The 21,529-nt window shown below is 45.1% G+C and overlaps 1 protein-coding gene across 3 annotated transcripts in view; it reads left to right on the forward strand.

Annotated features, from left to right (window-relative positions):
• The window catches only part of LOC137355621 (adhesion G protein-coupled receptor E3-like), a 57,490-nt gene extending 38,309 nt beyond the window's left edge, over nucleotides 1-19,181 (forward strand). For all 3 annotated transcript variants that reach the window (XM_068020973.1, XM_068020971.1, XM_068020972.1), the window contains 5 exons: nucleotides 8,578-8,644; nucleotides 8,973-9,064; nucleotides 11,445-11,613; nucleotides 11,753-11,845; nucleotides 14,921-19,181. In XM_068020973.1, the coding sequence (XP_067877074.1) occupies nucleotides 8,578-8,644; nucleotides 8,973-9,064; nucleotides 11,445-11,613; nucleotides 11,753-11,845; nucleotides 14,921-14,953 (454 nt within the window). In that variant the 3' untranslated portion in view covers nucleotides 14,954-19,181. The remainder of the gene's footprint in view (nucleotides 1-8,577; nucleotides 8,645-8,972; nucleotides 9,065-11,444; nucleotides 11,614-11,752; nucleotides 11,846-14,920) is intronic.
• The last annotated feature ends 2,348 nt before the right edge of the window (nucleotides 19,182-21,529 follow it).

The raw sequence follows: 21,529 nt of genomic DNA on the forward strand, positions 1-21,529 counted from the left end.
AGGAACAGCAATCATTACCCCCTGACCAGATCGCTGGCCCGTGGGACCACCATCGCAACCATTGCCTGTAGGTGCTGAGGTGTGATATTCCACACTCCTGCAGAAACAGTAGGTTGGCTTTGACCTTGGCGAGGTAGTCCAAGGTGGAAACATATCGTGTAGTGGATTTAATGCTACGCACGTTAATTGAAGCAATCTTTATACCCATTTTAAAGTTATGTGTTGCTTCCCACACCATTTGTCCTTGCTAGTCCCAGTCCTTCAGGATGTTCCTGCACACCCAAAGTGTACGCAAGCTGTTTCACGTTCGTTGGGCTCAGAAACCCTTCCTGGTTTCTCATGCAGGGTTTGTTCCGCTGGGGTGACATCGGGGGGGGGGGGGGGGGGGTCTTGTAAGCAGCAAGGATTGGGCCGTCCTCTGCTGTTCCCCTCTGTTCCTCCTCGAAAACATCACTGCTCACGGCTTCCCGGAGCTGGAGTGTGTCTGACGCTTCTTTGCTCTCGGTGTCCCGGAGCTGGGATGCACTGGGCATGTCGCTGGGTTCGTCGCTTTGGGTTTGGGACGCACTGCGCCCATCACAGCTTCCAGTGCCCGGGGGCTGGGGGGCTTTATCTTCCAGCTCCTTTGGTTTCTGCCGCTTCTTTTGCAGGTGCCGTCGTTCCGGGCCTTCCTCGTCCAGTGAGGAAGAGCTGCCGTAGTCGGTCTCAGACGGTAGCCTCCTCTTGCCACTGGTTTGGGTGGTGATCTGTTCCTTTTTAGGAGGTTTTTTCTTTGTGGTTTTCCTTTGCACCACTTGCCACTGACCAGTTTGTCCACCTGCTCCTCCTCCTCCATTGATTCTGTCTGTAGAGGCGGGGTTTCCGGGCACAGGGTAGGTGTTGGGTCACTGGTTGTAGCTGCCTCCCCTTCTCCTTCTCATGTAGACTTTCTTTGCTGTGGACAGGGTTGCTTGTCTCCTTCCCAGCGCCAGACGCATTCACCGTTCCTTCTCCCGGCCTTTCCTTGGACCTTGCTGCCTGAGCATAACTGAGGCAGCGTTTGGGGCAGGTTTTGTAGAGGTGGCCTGCCACACCGCATGGGTTGCAACACTTACTCTGCTTACAGTCCTTGGTCTGATGGCCTTCCTTCTTGCAGTTCTTGCAGACGACTGTGCTGCAGTTGGCTGCCACGTGACCAGATTTGCCACTGGTGCGACAAACTCTGGGCTGCCCTGCATAGACCAAGAAGCCTTGACTTCCCCCGATAGCAGGATAGCACTTCCAATACCCTCTGCCTGTCCTGCGCCTGGCTAATGGGAGGAGGGATATTAGGCCTTAATGTTTAAACCACTTTTGACGAACCATGGGCAGCAATCAACCATGCAAACCCTGCTGAGGCAGAGACTTCCCGCACTTCAAAATGGATTCACATTTACCCTAGTAACAAGACAGCTTCTTCCTCAAAAGATGACAAGCTTTAAAACTTTAACTACAGGAAGTTTGAAGCCAGTTTCATCTAGATCAAGCGCGGTTACTACTAGTTCATAACATAATGTGGTATTTGCATGTTATTAGGTGAGTGGGTTTGTTGTTTATGCTGTTTGACGGTAACTGTTTTCCATATAGGTTTTAGTTATGGGATTGGCCCTTTCTTTTTGTTGATTATTGACACAGCTCTTGTATTCTGTTATTGTGACTGTGGTTACCTTTCTGTGGACAAGCTGGGTTTGTTCAACGTGCGTGGTAGATTATAGAACCAGACTATCAGGTTTCCACATATTGTAAGATCTGATATTCACTCCCTGCCCTTTTGCAAGAAACCATATCCTTTCCCCTTAATTAAATTCTGAGAATGCCTCCTCACTCAGCTTATCAAATTTTTTTAGTAACTTTATTTGGAAATGGGCCTGTTTAGCTCTTCTGACAATAACAACTTGTATTTATATCGCGTTTTTCATGACCACCAGATGTCTCAAGGTGTTTTAAAGAACAAAGAACAAAGAACAGTACAGCACAGAAACAGGCCGTTCGGCCCTCCAAGCCTGCGCCGACCTTGATGCCTGCCTAAACTAAATTCTTCTGCATTTCCGTGGCCCATATCCCTCTATTCCCTTCCTATTCATGTATTTGTCAAGATGTCTCTTAAACGTCGCTATCGTATCTGCTTCCACCACCTCCCCTGGCAGCAAGTTCCAGGCACTCACCACCCTCTGTGTAAAGAACTTGCCTCGCACATCCCCTCTAAACTTTGCCCCTCTCACCTTAAACCTATGTCCCCTAGTAACTGACTCTTCCACCCTGGGAAAAAGCTTCTGACTATCCACTCTGTCCATGCCGCTCATAACTTTGTAAACCCAATGAAGTACTTTTGAAGTGTAGTCACTACAGTAATGCAGGAAACGTGGGCACAGCAAACTCCCACAAACAGCAATGTGATAATGACCAGATCATCTGTTTTCTTATGATGTTGATTGAGGGATAAATATTGGTCAGGACACCAGAGATAACGCCCCTGCTCTTCTTCAAAATAGTGCCATGGGATCTTTTACATCCACCTGAAGGGGCAGATGGGGCCTCTCTTAATGTCTCATCCAAAAAATGGCTCCTCCAGCAGTGCAGCTGTCCCTCAGTACTGCACTGGAGTGCCAGCCTTCACTTTTGTACTCAAGTCTTGGAGTGGGACTTGAACCCATCACCTTCTTACTCAGAGGCAAGATTGCTACCAACTGAGCCACAGCTGACATTGGCACCTTTCCATCTAGTAGAACATCACAAGGCACTTCACAGAAGCATTATCGAACAAAGTTTGACACCAAGCCACATAAGGAAAGATGAGGATAGATGACCAGAAGTTTGGTCAAAGAGGTAAGTTTTAGGGAGTATTTTATAGGAGGAGAAAGAGGTAGAGAGGCAGAGAGGTTTAGGGAGGGAATTCCAGAGATTAGGGCCTAAATAACAGATGGCGCAGCTGCCAATGATGAAATTGGGATGTGCGAGAAGCCGGAATTGGAGGAGTTCGCCGAGAAAGTATTGCCAAGGGTCGCAGTGAAATCGCTTACCTGCCTCTGCAGACAGGAAGGTTTGTTATCAGTGGGTAGGGACTGGAGAGTGCCCACAGTGCCATCACTGCGATGGGTATCCTGATCCTTCACTGATCCTCAAAATAGGAAAACGGGAGACAAAAGAAAGAGCCCACTAATTCCTCATGGCCAGTCCACAACCTTACAGTTGAAGACACAATAATTCCTTAGAAATATTATAATTTTTAAAATACTTTTAATTAAAAGGAAAATATTTAAGACAGTTAAATAAAATTTTAAAGCCTTTAATAAATGGTCCAGGTATACAAGTCAAGAAACACAAGTACAATAAAGGCTAATGGAATGTTGGTCTTAAGGGTTGCGAAGTGATCTAACTGAAGTATTTCAAATAATGTAAGGGATCAGTAGGTTGGATGTAGGGAAGCAATTTCCTCTGGTAGTTGAGTCCAGAACGAGGGGAACAATCTTGAAATTTGAGCTCGGCTGTTTAGGAAGGAAATTTTTCATACAAGGGGTAGTGGAAATCTGGAACTCTCTCAACCAAAGGGCTCTGGTTTCTGGGGGTCAACTGGAGCTTTCAAGGTTGCAATCAATAGATTTTTGATCGGGAAGGGTATCAAGGGATATGGAGCTAAGCTGATTCACTTAAGTTGAGGAACAGATCAACAATAACTTAATTGAATGGCTTAAGAGGCTTGAAGGGCCAAATGACCTATTCCTGTTCCGAAAAAGTATCACATGAAATTAATTCTTCCTGCAAGCATCTTTCATCACTTCCGTTATGGGCTGCATGCTTGCACTAATGTCATGGAAAGGAAAGCTATTTTTCACTTGTTGCATTCAAGTTGAAGGAGATGAGGGACTTCAGTTATGTGGAGAGATTAGAGAAGCCCCTGGGGTTGTTCTTCTTAGAGGAGAGCAGGTTAAGGAGATTTGATAGAGTGCTCAAAATCATGAGGGGTTTTGGTAGAGTAAATAAGGAGAAACTGTTTTCAGTGATGTCCCTTTAAGAACTCAGTATGCTAATGAGCTAAGTACCAGGATGTAGTCATGTGACTAGAAGCCATAGTCACTCTGCACAGCAACACCCTGGATCAAGGTTCTGTATGTAGTTTGCTTTGTATTGTCTGTACTAGTTTAGCTGTTAATAAACCTTCCAGAGATCTTCAAGGAACTGGAATCCACATCCACGTACCTCATTGTGTTGCTTAAGATAACACAAAGAAACTCAGGACAGGGTCATTAACCAGAGGGCGCAGATTCATCGTAATTGGAGAAAGAACCAGTGGCAACATGCAGAAGAACAAATAGGCATTGGGCTGTAATGAACTGCCTGAAAGGGTGCTGGAAGCAGATCCAATAATAATTTTCAAAAGGGAATTGGATAAATATCTGAAAAGAAAAGATTTTCAGGGCTTTGGGGAAAGAGCAAGTGAGTGGGGCCAATTGGATAGCGCTTTCAAAGAGCCAGCACAGGCACGGTGGGTTGAATGGCCTCCTTCAGTGCTATAAGAGGACAGCCGATAGTGGTAATGTTGTTGAACTAGGAATACAGAGACCCAGGCTAGACCTGGCGCCATGGGTTCAAATCCCACCACGGCAGCTGGTGGAATTTAATTTCAATTAATTAATAAAAATCTGGAATTGGAAGCTAGTCTCAGTAATGGTGCCATGAAGCTATCATTGGTTGTCATAAAAACCCACCTGGTTCACTAATGTCCTTTAGGGAAGGAAATCTGCTGTTCTTACCCGGTCTGGCCTACATGTGACTCCAGACCCACAGCAATGTGGTTGACTCTTAACTGCCCTTTGAAATGGCCTAGCAAGCCACTCAGTTCAAGAGCAATTAGGGATGGGCAACAAATGCTGGCCTTGTCAGCGATGCCCACATCACATGAAAGAACTTTTAAAAAGCAGAGACAAAGAGCTGTGAAAGGTTGTGGTGGTCCCATCAAGCCTCTGACCTTCCACCCATAATGAGGAAGAAGCACTCGAAACCTTGGAGACAGAGGAGAGAAATGGAGAAGTATGTGAGAGCTGCAGGTTCATGAACTTCCGATCCTCCTCCTCGCTCAATTGTGCCCCACAATAACTGTCAGCGAGGCATCTCATTTCATTCCTTCCGTTGCAAATTACAGGTGACGTCTGATCAGGAAACCATTGTAACTCTCTTCCTGTTACTCCTCTCCAGATGTGTTTGAGGAGGAACACTCCGTCTCCACAGTATGCTGGGCCAGAACTGCACACCAACGATCACTCAACTCCTTAAAACTACTAGCTCCAAGATATATATTCTGGGTTATTAGACTGAGAGGAGTCCCTTGGGTGACACAGCGATCATGAATTAAAAGAAACAGCTGCTGGTGTACCATAATGGGGAGAACTGCTAGTTGGAGGGTCACCATATGTTGCCATTGGCTGAAAACTATGGAAAATAGGAACAGGAGTAGCCCATTTAGCCCCTCGAGCCCATTCCTCCATTCAATGGTTGATCTGTAACCTAACTCCATATACCTGCCTTTACCCTATAGCCCTTAATACCATTGGCTAAGAAAAATCCCCCCATCAATCTCAATTTTAAAATTAACAATTATCTTTTCTACCATCTATTGCCATTGTGTGTAGAAGTATTTCTTAATTTCACTCCTGAAAGCTCTGGCTCTAATTTTTACAATATGCCGCCTAGTCCTAGACTCCCCAAACAGCAGAAATAGTTTTTCTCTATCTCCCCTCTCCTCTGTCCCCTTAATATTTTGGAAACTTTGATCAAATCACCCCTAAAACTTCTAAATTCCAGAGAATACAGCCTTAGTTTGGGGGGCACAGTGGCTAGCACCGCAGTCTCACAGCTCCAGCAACCCAGGTTCAGTTCTGGGTACTGCCTGTGTGGAGTTTGCAAGTTCTCCCTGTGACCGTGTGGGTTTCCGTCGGGTGCTCTGGTTTCCTCCCACAGCCAAAGACTTGCAGGTTGGTAGGTAAATTGGCCATTGTAAATTGCTCCTAGTGTAGTGTAGGTAGGTGGTAGGAGATTTGAGGAAAGGTGGGGATGTGGTAGGGAATTTGGGATTAATGTAGGATTAGTATAAATGGGTGGTTGTTGGTCAGCACAGACTCAGTGGGCCAAAGGGCCTGTTTCAGTGCTGTATCTCTAAATAAATAGTTTGTTTAAGCTCTCCTTGTATCATTCCAGTAAATTTACACTCTATTCCCTCCAAGGCTAATATATCCTTCCGAAGGAAATGCCCACAGACCTGGGATGTGGTCCAATTAAGGCTTGTTCCCTACCCCAGGATTTGGGTCCTTTACAGGGTTCTGCTTTTAAAAGCACAGCTGTGTAGCCGATTAACTCTGACTCGTTGGGTAGCTCTTTTGCCTCTGAGTCACGAGGTTGTGGGTTCACGTCCCACGATGGAGATTGGCACAAAATCCAGATGGCGCTCCTCGTGCAGTCCTAAGGCGATGCTGCACTGTTTTAAAGCGTGGCCTTTTGGATGAGATGTTGACGAGGCCCCGTCCGCCCTCTCAGGTGGATGTAAAAGATGCCATGGTGCTATTTGAAGAAGAACAAAGGAATGCTTCCTACTGTCCTGGCCAATATTTGTTTCTCAACAAACATTGCTAAACAGATTATCCAGTCAAACATTGCTGTTTGTGGGGCCTCAAATTGGCTGCTTCATTTTCTATGTTACAATGGTGACTACATATCAGAATGACTTGGCTGTGAAGTGTTTTGGGACATGGTGAAAGGATCAGGGTATTAAATAGCCTATACCTGCTCCTGTGCTAAAGCGAATAAACACCTGTAACTTGCTTGATGCATCTATACACAACTGATTGACTGAAGTTAATCAGTGACAACTTGGGAATAACCTTGCAGGGGCAGGTTTCACCTTCCCAGGAAGTGGCAAGTCAGATTGTAGCATGTGGCATAACTCAGTCACCACTTCCTTTTGATAAAGCTAAGCCATTGAAGGGACTGTGCCTCAGACAGCTGCACCTCGGTCTGTATACTCTGCTGTAGGGCGTACCAATGACTGGATTATGTACTCTCTGACCAGGCCATCAACCATCCTTTGCATCTCCTCCTCTTCGACAAAGCGTACGTTCAGGGGAATTCCCAATGGAAAACCCATGGTGCCCTGTGGGAACTGATGGTAGAGAGAACAATGACAGCTCCTATCAAGTGGCAATTAAATGAAAAAGGGTCAGAGGTTATCTATAACCTGCTGACCCGCCTCTTTTGGCCAAGTTTTTGGTCAACCCTTTTAGCATCTTCTTTGGTCTGGCCTCTACTTTTATCTGATTCCAATTCTGTGAAGTTCCTTGGGATGCTTTTCTCCATTAAAGTTGCTGCATAGGTAACTGTGAGTATACATGCTCGGGTTTCAGACTTCTCCAAAGTATCTAGCAGTTCTGGACACCAGGTTTATGTGGGTGTGAAGAAATAGCACAGATGACACAACATGGGGGCACTTGACACCCTAATGTTGGGTAAGTGAGTCTGGCTGCCACCAAGATAATGAAACACGTGGATAGATCCAGCATCTGTCCCATTTCCCAATTTGAAAATCTAAACTGATATGCATTTTCTGATTGGTTATCAGTGTTTGTTCCTTTTCATTGGCTGTGCACAAAGCTTTATTCCACTTTTTTTATTAGCCCGTAGACTGACAACAATAAAAGCAGGCATTCAGCAACTTTCTTAGTCGCCTGCTAAAAAAAATGTAAATCTTTAGACAACCCACCCACGTTACACAAACAGTAATTTTCAGGATATCGACAGTTAGAATTTTAACCCCCAAAGTGGGTGAATTTGGTTTGTGTGGGAGGTTAAAAGGCTAAAAAACTGAAATAGGAATCCACCCCCAGTTTTAACGAGGCAGAATGAGTAGCAGGTGGCCAGTCTGCTCACAGGAGGCGGGTCGGTCATTCAAAGCTTTTAAAGAGGCCGTGTGCTTTCATTTTAACAGTTATTCTAATTTCAACCTCAGTCGGCTGGGTTTCCCAGGCCTCAGGAGACCCAGCAGGTGAAAGGAGGCGAGAAGGGCCGTTTCCATAAGAAAAGTGCCTTGCAGGAGTGTTTCCTCCAGGCCCAACAAGCTAACCTGTAAACCACCCCAATCCACCATGATCTGTCTCCCCCCTCCCCATCCTACCCCATCTCCCCCTCCCCATCTTACCCCATCCTCCCCCCCCGCCCCAGCAATCTCTTCTTACCCAGCCCCTCCCCACTTCCCTGCTGTCATCAGCTCTGGCCTTGTGCTTTCCCCACTCAATAGGCAGTCAGCCTGTCAATCAAGGCTGGCTATTGGGCAGGAAACCTCGAGGAAAAAAAAGCTTAAAAGATGTGGGGCAATCCAGGCTTTTGGGTTTCCAGTCTATAACTCCACATCTTCTCCCCAACGACAACCACGAACCATCCCCCAACCCCAGTCTGAACGCATCTCAAAGATAAGATCAGGGCCAATATTTTATTGACTAGTCAATGGGATAGTGGATGGTTTAATGGATAGGCCTGTCGGCTGGTATCTGAGTGTAACTTTTCTTTCATTTACAGCTGTTGGCTCCAGTTAGAGAGAGGATTTATCTGGAGTTTCCTGGGACCTGTTTGTTTCATCATTCTGGTAGCTATTTCATTTATTCACATTTTTTACATTAATATTTAGATGCCCTTGAACTTTTCAATAACTTTACTCTGAAGTGATTGGCATTTGCACAGACAGGCCTCACTCCTTGTGGTGTAAAACTCGCCGAGGTCAACTATAAACTGAAGAGCTTGCTGTGTATAAGAGTAAACCTGGTCCATGCCCTGGGTGTGCTTCCTTCTCCGATCTTGCTCTTGCCAACTGCAAATCCTAATCTAACACAAAGAGTAAAATACTTGTTGCTGTGGCTAAGTGCTGTTCTTTGTTTGGATTAAAATTTCTGGCACAATTACTTTTAAATTAACAGGTCAACACAGCCCTCCTCACTTCCATACTCTGGATACTGCAGAAACAACTCTCCAGCCTTAACTCTGAAGTGTCAAAGATTAAAAACACAAGGTCAGTTAGATAAATTGATTTCCGCCTCTCATAATGTTTATTATAACTAAGTTTATCTCTCGTATTTTCTTCACCAGTTTCTTCTCCTCCCCATAGGCTCAAGCACCGAGCTGGTTGGTGCCAGTTACCATCTGGTAGTTCACTCAAATATAACCTTGGACAGTCGTCATCAGCATAATATTCAATTAATATCCGGGTCAACTAATATTCAGGGTAAAAATCCTAAAGCTCCCCACCTAACAGTGCGATGAGAGCACTGTTACCACATGGACCGCAGTAGTTCAAGAAGGCGGCTCACCACCACCTTCTCAAGGGCAACTTGGGATGTGCAATAAATGTTGGCCTTGGCAGCGATGACCACATCCCAAGAATGCTTTTTTTTCCTAAACTGCCAGAGCATTAATTCTGTCCTAACTCAACGCCCGCACTTTCCAGCAGAGTCCAGCTGTAAGGAAGAACAGAAATTTCCCAGGTTGCCTCTGTTGGAGAAAACCTCTGAAAAAGTTTTTTTAAATTTTTCTCCAACTTAGTCCACCCTTAGTTGACCCAGTAGGGCGGGAGGTCATCTTGAATCGCGCCTGTCCTTGTGGTGATGGTGCATCCCAATTTTCTTCTTGTTATTGAACTGCGGAACAATTGTGGCATGTGTCGTGTCAGTTTTAGTTGAACGGTAGCACTTTTGCCTCTGAGTTAGGACGTAGTGAGTTCAAGTCGCACTCCTGAAAATTGAACAGAAAATCTTGGCTGCTGCTCCCAGTGGAGTACTGAGGGAATGCTGCATGTTGGAGGTGCTGTCTTTTGGATGAGACATTAAAACATTTCAGGTAGATGTAAAAGATCCCATGCCTCTAATTCGACAGTGAGCAGGGGAGTTCTCCCTGGTGTCGAGGCCAATGTGTATGTCTCAACACAGACTATGTGATCATCATTACAGTGTTGTTTGTGGGAGCTTGCTGTGCACAAATTGGCTGCCACATTTCCTACAATACAACAAAAGTACTTCATTTTGTGATGTCGTGACATTGTAAAAGGCTCTGTAAAATAAGTCTTATTTTTCTTTTCACACATTGCTCAGACCAAGTGAGTGAGCCAGTTGGGGCTTTTACAGCACTCTTGAAACTTCTGTGATTATTTTTCTAGTGCACTCCGCCATCGGCCTTCACAAAAATTCAAACTTTTAAGAAGTTTTACGACCGTTATTTTGAGCAGACTCCAGCATTCCTTTGAGGACTGCCGGTTAGGCCACTCAGGACTACATACCACTACGGCATACACTCAACCCACTTGGACACAAACTTTGCATCAGGGTAGTTTGTCGGACTTCAATGTCTGATGCGTGGGCTGCCTACAGGCCACTTGAGCATGGCATTAATTACTCCCAAATTTTTTAATTTGTTGAATTTTTCCCCCTTTATCGTTCTACTTATTTACGCATGTCCTTCAAATCACTAATGGTAAACAACAAACAATCTCTTAACGTATAGAACTTAAAAAAAATACTATTGTTGAGGAACTTGGTGAAAGCCAATTTTCGCTGTGCAAGACACCACTAGGGTTGGAAAAAGCAGAACAGAACATGAGATAGGCCAAACAATTATGATTAGCTAATATGAATCATAAATATTACGTTTACCACACAAGAGGCCATTCAGCCCACCATGTCTGCGCTGGCCAAGAAGAGCTGACCAGCCTACGTTCCAGCTCTCGGTCCCTCGCCTTGTAGATTTGGAATCCCAAGTGCATTTCCAAGTGAGTTTTAAATACGATGATGGTTTCTGCCTCTACCACCCTTTCTGAGTTCCAGACCCCCACCACCCTCTGGGTGTAAAGGTTTCTCCTCATCTCCCCTCTAATCCTACCAATTATTTTAAGTCTATGTCCCCTGGTTATCTGCTAAGGGAAATGGGTCCTCCCATCCACTCTATCTAGCCCCCTCATATACAGCCCCACAAAAATTGTGTCTAATCAGCCATTGACTGGCAACCCTGCAGATGCTTTTGTTTTGCACCTCAGGCCAAATTTAAATTATGGCATCGGCAATTAGGACCAAAATTGCATGCTAACTTCAGACTTTCAAACAGGCATTAAGAGCCTATGGACTGGAGGAAGAATAGGAGCTGAAAGAGATGGAAGACTTCCATCTTGTTACTGTTTTCTCTGAATGGTTTCCTTGGGAAGAACAGTGGTGAATTAATGTGTATTGCACACCAGGGCAGTGTACAGTAAGAAGGCTGATATTCATGGAGCTGTGGCCCTAGAAACTGATCAATGCCTCCAGGAGAGGAGATTCGGTGCAAAAGAAGGTGTAGACAAATCAGGAATGAAGGATCATAAATTGCCACTTTAAAATAGAAATTACATCATGTTTTTTTTTGTATAGGATGCTGACACTTAAAACCACCGCACAGGTGTTTGTCCTGGGCTGTACCTGGATTTTCGGCTTGTTTCACTTTGGGAAAGAAACCGTGGTGATGGCCTATTTATTCACCATCGCCAACAGCTTCCAGGGAACCTTCATCTTCATCATCCTCTGTGTTTTGAACAAGCAGGTACTGGACATAGTAAAGTCCTCGTTAGTTTCAAACCTACACGGTGAGGTGTGGGAATTATTTTATGGCTTAAATTAAAACAAAGTTACTTTGGAGTCTTAATTTCCCCCTGTTTTCCCACCACTGGTCCTGTGCAAAGGTGAGGAAGGAGTATCGCAAGTGCTTTGGTGGAATGAAGAAGCCAGGTTTAAGGACTGAATCAGCAAGTACAAGTGTGGGGACAGCAACATTGGTGAGTTTGGATTAATTGGAATTTCTCCCTGCAGGACTTGACTCAGCTGAAAGCATTCTTGCCTCTATGTTAGAGGATATGTGTTTGAGTCCCACTCCAGAGATAAAAGCTAGGTTGGCACTGCCAGTGCATTTCTGAGGGCAGTGCCACACCGTCAAATGTGCTGCCTTTCAGATGTGATGTTATGTTTCAGGTCGATGTAAAAGATCCCATGTAACATTTTGAAGAAAAGCAGAGGCTTTCTCCCCAGTGACCTGGCCAATATTTTCTATTTAACTAACGCCACTAAAAAAAAAATTAATTCGTCATTCTGTTTGTGGGAGCTTTCTGTGTGTAAATTGCCGGCGAAGCTTCCTACATTACAACAGTGAATACACTTCAAAAGTATGACTGTAAACTGCTTTGGGATGTCTTAAGGTTGTGAAAGGCTATCTAAATGCAAATCTTTCTTTCTTGCTGCTTTTGTGTTCGTCCAGGAGTTGGAAGAGAGTTCCTCAGCATGCTATCGTCAAATCAGGCTACAGCTCAGTCAGTAATCCTGCAGCCTCTGAGTCAGAAAGTTGCGGTTTCGTTCCTGCCCTAGGACTTGACCACATATTCCAGGGCTATTGCTCTAATGTAGTGCTCAGGGAGAACTGCATTCTTAATTAGAGATGACACCCTTCTGATGAGGTGTTAAATCAAGGAAAAACTACTTCCTCGAGTGGGGGACTTGTAAACAAGGGGCCACCATCTTAAAATTAGGGCTAGGTCATTCAGCCGTGAAATAAGGAAGTAATGTTTCACACAGTGGTAGAAATGTGGAATTCTCTTCTCCCAAAAATGCCCTTGGATGCTGAGGGTCATTTGGAGCTTTTAAGACTGAGAGGGGTAGTTTTTGTTAGGAAGGGGAATCGAAGGACATGAAGCAAAGGCAGGTAAATGGAATGAGGTACAGGTTTGTCAAGATGTAATTAAATGGTGGAGCAGCCTTGAGGGGCTGAATGGTCTACGTCTGTTCCTAATGTTCCAGGGATGTATCTGCCTGTTTCAAATGTTCGATGCACATGGTATTATTGAAGGAAGGGTGAGAGTTGTGAGCATCCTTTTCCTTCAAGAGACTCTTTAATTTCTCATTGATGTTTTGCAGGCCATCAGTAAAAACAGAATAAGTGCCCCCTTCACCTGCATAACAACAAATGACTGCACTTAGAAGAAGCATTTTACTGCTAATTGACACCCTCTCTGTACTAACGCTTTGTCTTTCAGCACACCATTAACATACTGTTCGCCTTTGTTCCATGATCTTCTGATCGGTTATTCTCCATGACCTTGTCCTATCAACACCTCCTCTTCTGTTATCTCTTGCCCCACCCCTGCTTTACTCGCTTAAAATCTTTTACATTTCTAATATTTGTCAGTTCTGATGAAGGGTCACTGACCTGAAACGTTAACTCTGCTGCTCGTTCTTTCTTGTTTTTATTATCTTAGAAAAAGCATATCGTTTACAGAAAGCACTTTTGAATGTTCTTGAGCAATGGGATACAGGATGAGTTATATCTTAATGGCAATAAGCTTTGATATGTCGATTGAATTTAATTAATTGCCTAACATGCACCTATAAAGCAACGACAACATGAAACCAACATTTGACATGATGGGAACTTAAATTGAGGCAGAGAGGCAATAAGCATTGACTATGTTTATATAAAGTATAATTAGTCTGACTGTTTAAGCTGCATCAGGGACACTGATAAGCAGTTCTCAGTACACTGTGCCACAAATGGAAGCTTAATTCAGCACTGAAGTTGCCTGAGTCAAACCCCAATGAGCATGCACATGATTTTATAACTCCTGCCTTGTTGAGGGCCAACTCATTCTCTTGGTGTTGAGCGCCTGTCTGTAGACACAGTGCGAAACATGGTAACTCGGAGAGCAAGCATATTTTCCTGGATCTACACTACCCTTACTTTCATGCAGTGCAGTACTTTTACAGTTAGGAGCGAGTCGATGGATTGGAGAACTTGCATTTTTTTAGCATCCTTCCCATCCTCAAACACCTCTACAGATAATTCATTACTTTCAAGGTGCAAGTCTTTGTTGCTTTGTAGGTGGATGTGGCATCCAATTACGCACAGCAAGATCCCACCACAACATCTTGCATTTAATGTAGCACTTTTAACATATTAAAACATCCCAAGGTGCTTCATAGGAGCTTTATTGAAGAGATTTGACACCGGGCCTCATAAAGGAATACTGAAACAGTTGACCATAGAGGTAGGGTTTTAAGAGAGGAGAGGCTGAGAGAGAGGCAGTGTGGTTTGGCAATTGCATTGTACAAAAAAGCAATGACATAAATGACCAATTAATGTCTTTTTTTGCTGGTGTTGATTGGCCACTAAATGTTGGCCAGGCAATAAAAAAGATCGCCCTCCTCTTCGAATAGTACCATGGGATCCCTTGCAACCTCCAGATAAGGCAGACAAAGGCTTAGTTAAATAGCCCTGGTCTTCCAACCCTGAGTCTTTCTAAATAGGTGCTGGCCCCAAACCAGTAACCATATCTACTGAGTGAGCAAGGTAATTGGGATTAATAAGATAGAACTATCATGGCTAGCAAACGCAACAGGCTGAGTGACCTACCTCTGCTGCCATGTAAAGTAAGTTGTAATCCACTTGGATCCACATTTATTCTTCACTTAAAAGCTTTATTGCATGTCCCTGCTCCAGGTAGGTGTGAGTAGCTATAATCATAGAGTTGTGTATCATAGAATCTTACAGCACAGAAGGAGGCCATTCAGCCCATCACCCATGTGCTGGCTCTTTGAAAGAGCTATCCAATTTGTCCCACTCCCCTGATATTTCACCCATTTTTTTTCCTTTTCAACTATATATCCAATTCCCTTTTGAAAGTTATGATGAATTTGCTTCGACCAACCTTTACAGGCTTCGCATTCCAGATCATAAGAACTCACTGCATAAAAAAACATTCTCCTCATCTGGCCCCCAGGTTCTTCAGCCTATTGTCTTAAAGCTGTGTTTAATTAATTAATACAAAATTGTTAATGATTAAAACTGTTATTCTTTTGTCTTCAAGGGAAAGATGAGCATAGTGGAATCTAAAGTGTAGGAGGCTGAGACAATATGGAGAATCGCAAGAAAGAATTTGTAATTGTTATGATATTTCGGTGGAAATCTAAAACAACAGACAAGACTGTTAAGAATGATGCTGGAAAATCTGTGTCGAAATCCGTGACAATATGGTTTTGGGTTGGGGGTTTGGGAGGAGGAGAGGGGGGGACTTTGTGGATTACAGAAATGTTAACAGCCCTGCTCAATTTTTCAGCGAAATCGAGAACATAGGAACAGTCGGGCAGCCATTCGGCCCATCGAACCTGTTTCCCCCATTCAATAACTGATCTGTATCCTAACTCCATACACCTGCCTTGTCTCCGTGTCCTTTTATACTCTTGGCTAACAAAAAGTTATCAATCTCAAGTTTAAAATAATGGGCTGAAATTTATACCCCCGCTGCCGAAATTGTCAGCGGCTGAACACAATAGCAGCCTGCCCGCATGGGACGCATGTCGTGGATCCGCCGCGATATTAAGCGTGCTGGCTTATTTAAATAGCCGGGGCGGACCGCCCCGCCCCACCCCCAACCCCCCCCGATGAAGTGGAGGGGGCGGACTGTCCGTCCCCTGCAATGGCGTCAGCTGCCTGTGTCCATTTTTAAAGGGCTTCGAGCCCTACCATTCAATTTAAATATATAAAGAGACTTTGAAGCAAAGAAAATTTAAAACATTTTTTTCTGCCCTCTCCCACCTCAATGACCATAGAATTAATTATTTGCCCTCCGCCCCCCCACCCCGCCAAAAACTTAGCTTGTCCACCTGGCCTTTCCCCCCACAAAGTGCATAAACTTCAAACTATAACCCTTCCCACCATCACCTACACCAATTATATTATTTTGACTCCCTCCCCACCAAAGTTCTGCCTTGGTTCCCCGGACAGGGATCCAAAGGCGCGGGAGTGCCGGCCAGCGGCACCAAGATCGCACCGAGACAGACGGCGGGAACATATGTATCATGAATTCAATCATTTAAATTAATTTAAATTTTTTTTTTTAGAGATACAGCACTGAAACAGGCCCTTCGGCCCACCGAGTCTGTGCCGACCATCAACCACCCATTTATACTAATCCTATACTAATTCCATATTCCTACCACATCCCCACCAGTCCCTATATTTCTCTACCACCTACCTATCCTAGGGGTAATTTATAATGGCCAATTTACCTATCAGCCTGCAAGTCTTTTGGCATGTGGGAGGAAACCGGAGCACCCGGAGCAGACACAGGGAGAACTTGCAAACTCCACACAGGCAGTACCCAGAATTGAACCCGGGTCGCTGGAGCTGTGAGGCTGCGGTGCTAACCACTGCGCCAATGTACCGCCCAAATATGTTAATGGGGGTCCTGTCGCCAAGCCGCAGGGGGGCGCTACCACGAGACCTTGCCGCCGCCGGCAATCTCGGGCCAGGCCCTCCAAGCGTCAGGGTGCGTGACGGCCCTCTCCCAGAGGCATTTTCACCCCCACCCACCCCCCCCCCGCCCCCGCCACGAATCTAGACATCAAAGGGTCTGTAAAATTCAGCCCAATGAATTGAGCTAGCATCTATGTTTTTTTTGTGGGACAGAGTTCCATAATTCTACACCCTATGTGTGAAACAAGTATTTCCCAATTTCTCTCCTAAATGGCCTGACTCTGATTTTTAAGGTTCTGTCCTAGACTCCCCCACCAGTGGAAAATGTTTCCCTCTATCTCTATCATTTCCTTGCAAAATCCTAAAACCTACAATCAAATCACCCTTAACCTTCTGTATTCCAGGGAATACAAGCCTAGTTTATGTAATCTCTCCTCATAACTTAATCCTTGGAGCCCTGGTAACATTCTGGTGAATGTGCACTGCACACCTTCCAAGACTAATATACCCTTTCTAAGGTGTGGTTCCCAGAACTTTACATAGTTCTTCAGATGTGGTCTAACCAGGACTTTGTGTAGTTATAGCAACACGTCCTCCCCTTTATATTTGAACTCTGTGATTGTAAAGGTTAACATTCCGTGAACCTTTATGATTATTTTTGTACCCGACTACTACATTTTTGTGATCTTTGAGGGTGGACAGAGGAAGAATGTTACTGGTCTATAAATCGCATTGCGTTTTTCAGGCACTGCATGGGCACCTAAGTCCACAAAACGGCTGGCAGGAAGTGTGCATGGGCACTTCTGATCTTTCCTTTTCCCCAACCACCTGGCGAGCCAATCCGAAACTTCCCCACTGACTCACGGCTCCATTACATTGAGGTCTGAGGTCCAATATCAGAAGTGCCTTAGACCTCACTATTCTGGCACAGGATGTTCACCATGTGTCACTCACCTCCCCCCAAACCCCCTCCTGGCATGTCCAAAATGGGCCATCCCGAATTCCTAGGCCAGTGGCCCTTACATTAGGGGATTGACACCTTCATTCAATAACACTCTGGCACATCCAACTCCTAAGCATTAAAATTAGCAATGATGCCCACATTCCCACTGTATCATGATGAACAATTAATCAGATCTTGCTGTCTGCACCACAGTTTCCCCTTTTGCGGTGAGCTGCAGCTCTGTAAGGGAATCTCCTTTCCTGGATTTTGATTCCTTGCCAAGTGCATTGTCGCCAAAACTCATTAGAGAAGTTTTTCTTTTGTTGGTTTACCAAAGGAAAAAGAAAGAACTTGGATTTATATAGCGCCTTTCATGCCCCTTATGCTTCACAGCCAATAAAGTACTTCTAAAGTGTAGTTACTGTTGTAATGTAGGAAACACAGCATCCAATTTACACACAAGGCCCCACAAACATGTTGACCTGATGATCTAATTGCATAGTTGGTCGAGGGATAAATATTGAACCAGAGCTCCTCTGCTCTTCTTTGAATTGTGGTGTGGGATCTCTTGCATCCACCTGGGTCCTCTGTCTCATAGCATATGTGAAAGACACACCTCCAACAGTGCAGCACTCCCTCAGTACTGCACTGGGGTGTCAGCTTACACTTTACACTCCTCTGGAGCAGGACTTGAACTCTCCGCCTCCTCACTGAAGAGGGAAGGGTGGCACCCACGGAGCGATGGCTGATGCCGATGGTGGTGTGGCCCATTGCCCGAGTGATTGTGGAGATATGAATTGGGACAGAGTGACTTCATCTTCACCAGGATCAGAAAAGCAAGACAAAACCTGGCTTTGTATTACAACAACAACTTGCATTTATATAGCTCTTTTAACATAGTAAACAGTCCCAAAGGCGCTTCACAGGAGTATTATCAAACAAAATTTAGCACCAAGTCACACAAGGAGATATTAGGACAGATGAAAGGTGGGTTTTGAGTAACTTCTCAAAAAAAGGAGAGAGAGGCGGAGAGGTTTAGGGGGGGGAATTCCAGAGCTTGGGACCTAGTCAGCTAAAGGCAGGGCCTTTAGAGGCCAGAATTGGAGGAGCGCAGATATCTCAGAGTTGTAGGACAGGAGGAGGCTAGAGCTGGAGGGTAAGCCCGTTAGAATACAGAGCACCATTACGTACACACTTTGCACCCTAATCTTTGCTGGTGGTCATCTAGTTCAGGGATGTCACCAGTCTCCAGAAACCTATCAGAGGCTTTGTCTTTTAAGGTAAGCATAAGGTTGTAACTGCATGAATAATGTGACCTTGACTCCTGCATTCATTTATTTTCTTTTTAATTCGCCCTCGGGATGAGGGCATTGATGCCAAGGCCATCCCTAGTTACCCTTGAGAAGGTGGTGGTGAGCCACCTTCTTAAAGCTCTGCACTCTGTGAGGTGTAGGTACACCCACACTTTTATTAGGGAGGGAATTCAACGATGAAGGAATGGTAATCCACGTCCAAGTTGGGAAGGTGCGCGACATTGAGGGGAGCTTGGAGGTGATGGTGTTCCCATGCGGCTGCTGCCCTTGACCTTCTAGGTGGTGGAGGTCGAGGGTTTGGGAGGTGCTGTTGAAGAAGCCTTGGTAAACCGCTGCAGTGCACCTTGTAGAGGGCTCATACTGCAGCCACGGTGCGCCAGTGGTGGAGGGTGCGGTGTTTAAGGTGGTGGATGGGCGCCCAATACCTACCTCTGCTTTGCAGGGTCTTTTTGCCACAGTAAGACTCCAATCCCGTTACACGCAGGTCAAACTGAGACATGTAAGATACTCTTGCTGCTTGCGACAGCGCTTAACGCCACTGAACCTAAGAAATATCCACAGCAGACCTAAACTTGTAACAATACTTCACAACAGATGTGTAAATTTGTACCTGAGACTGTGATCAATAAAGCTTTGTATTTCTCCATTGATGTTTCTGACAGTTGTCTGACATTCGGCTAAAAGACTATGACATGGCACAGAGGAAAGAGGTAAACGTTACAGGTTTGTCTCTGCCCCAAGTCAAAATCAGTCCCAATAACTCCAAACTGCTCTCCTTATTTCTAAAGTTCAGAACTTAGAAAACATGGCTACCCATTTGTGCACAGCAAGCTCCCACAAACAGCAATGTGATAATGACCAGAAAGTCTGGCTCACTCGTGTTGGTTGAGGGTTTAATGTTGGCCACAACACTGGGCGAGAACTCCCCTGCTCTTCAAAATAGTGCCATGGAATCTTTTAGATCCACCTGCGAGGACAGACGGGGCCTCGGTTTACCACCTCATCTGAGAATGGCACCTCTGACAGTGCAGCACTCCCTCCGTACTGCACTGCGAGTCATAGAGTCATTCTTTCAGTTTGCTTTTTATATTCATGGTTTTTTTGGGACAGCTCGGCATGTGAAGAGGAAATGAATTGACAGCATTGGAAAATTTGAGGTATTGGGGTTAATTTTAACACAAACCACCTGCCGGAAACCAGGCGAAGGCCACTTTAAAACAAGCAAGGTACTTTTCTGCTCAGATCCTGTCTATTTCTGATTTTTAACCCACAGGGTTTTGTGGGCAAATGAGGTGCCAGGCTAAAACGGGCAGGAGCCTCACAAAGATCTGCAAATCAGTGTCCCATTATGACAGTAGGAGCCCAATGTAAATTGTATCAAGGCCCGAGTGGGATCCCTCCCTGCTGTGGACTCGCCCAGCTCTCCTCCCCTGCCCCCACCGCCCCCCCAAACCCTTACCTTCCCTAGAAATCCTGCACACCACTTACCCGGAAGTTGGCAGGTATCGCTTTGCCGCCCGATGATCACTGCGGGAAGATGAACAGTGCCCCGTTCATGTCCATTCCAATGGGTAAGCAGACCAGCAGCAGTTAAATGAGATCTGGGTGTTAAAATACACAAGCCCTGGAATGCTTAGCGCCTTGCATTAAAATCAAGCCAATCGCCTCACTATCAGTAGTCCTGCTCACACCTATTTACCAAGCACAGAATTACAGGCAGTAGCATTTGTGTTGAGCTCTTATTGAAGAACAGGAACGTAGGAGGAGGCCATTCAGTCCTTCGAGCCTGTTCTACCATTCAATCAGATCACGGCTCATCTGAAAGTACTGGCTTCTCTAGATGAGGAACAAATTCACAACTCCAGCAGTTCCCAAGCTTGTACTGTCACGTAGGTACTGACATGTTGCGATGATGGAGAAAGCAGTACGCTGGTGATAGTAAATCAAGCCAATCATTAGCGCTTAAGGATGAACCATTATTGTTAATTCAATGTGTGAAGGGATTCGTTTTTTTTATTTGTTTCATGGGATGTGGGTGTCACTGGCAAGGCCAGCATTTGTTGCCCGTCCCTAATTGCCCTTGAGAAGGTGGTGGTCAGCTGCCTTCTTGAACCGCTGCAGTCCATGTGGGGTAAGTACACCAACAGTGCTGTTAGGAAGGGAGTTCCAGGATTTTGAACCAGTGACAGTGAAGGAACGGCGATATAGTTCCAAATCAGGATGGTGTGTGGCTTGGATGGGAACTTGCAGGTGGTGGTGTTCCCATGCATCTGCTGCCCTTGTCCTTCTAGGTGGTAGAGGTCGCGGGTTTGGAAGGTGCTGTCTAAGGAGCCTTGGTGCGTTGCTGCAGTGCATCTTATAGATGGTACACACTGCTGCTACTGTGTGTCTGTGGTGGAAGAAGTGAATGTTTGTGGATGGGGTGCTAATCAAGCGGAGTGAGTTACCACAGAATTCCCAGCCACTGGCCTGCTCTTGTAGCCACAGTATTTATGTGGTTGCTCCAGTTCAGTTTCTGGTCAGTGGTAACCCCCAGGATGTTAATAGTAGAGGATTCAGCGATTATTATTATTCGTCCGTGGGATGTGGGCGTCGCTGGCTAGGACATCATTTATTGGCCAACCCTAACTGCCCTTATCAAATTTTTAACCACACGTTGAGACTAAGACAGAAAAGAGGAAGGCAGGAAGGGAGAAAATATGCTAACCAAAAATAAAACAAATTCTTTCCTGTATCCCAGGCAGTATTTGCCAACTTTTATCACTTAAGCTGTGCTGTTAGAATATGATCAACAATAACAACTGATATTTATATAGTGCCTTTAATATATTAGAATGTTCCAAGGTCCTTCACAGGATCATAATCAAATAAAAATTGACACCAAACCACATAAGGAGATATTAGGGCCAATTTCCAAAAGCTTGGTCAAAGAGGTAGGTTTTAAGGAGCATCTAAAAGGAGGAGA

The sequence above is a fragment of the Heterodontus francisci genome, chromosome 43, assembly GCF_036365525.1.
Source record: "Heterodontus francisci isolate sHetFra1 chromosome 43, sHetFra1.hap1, whole genome shotgun sequence".
Lineage (NCBI taxonomy): Eukaryota > Metazoa > Chordata > Chondrichthyes > Heterodontiformes > Heterodontidae > Heterodontus > Heterodontus francisci.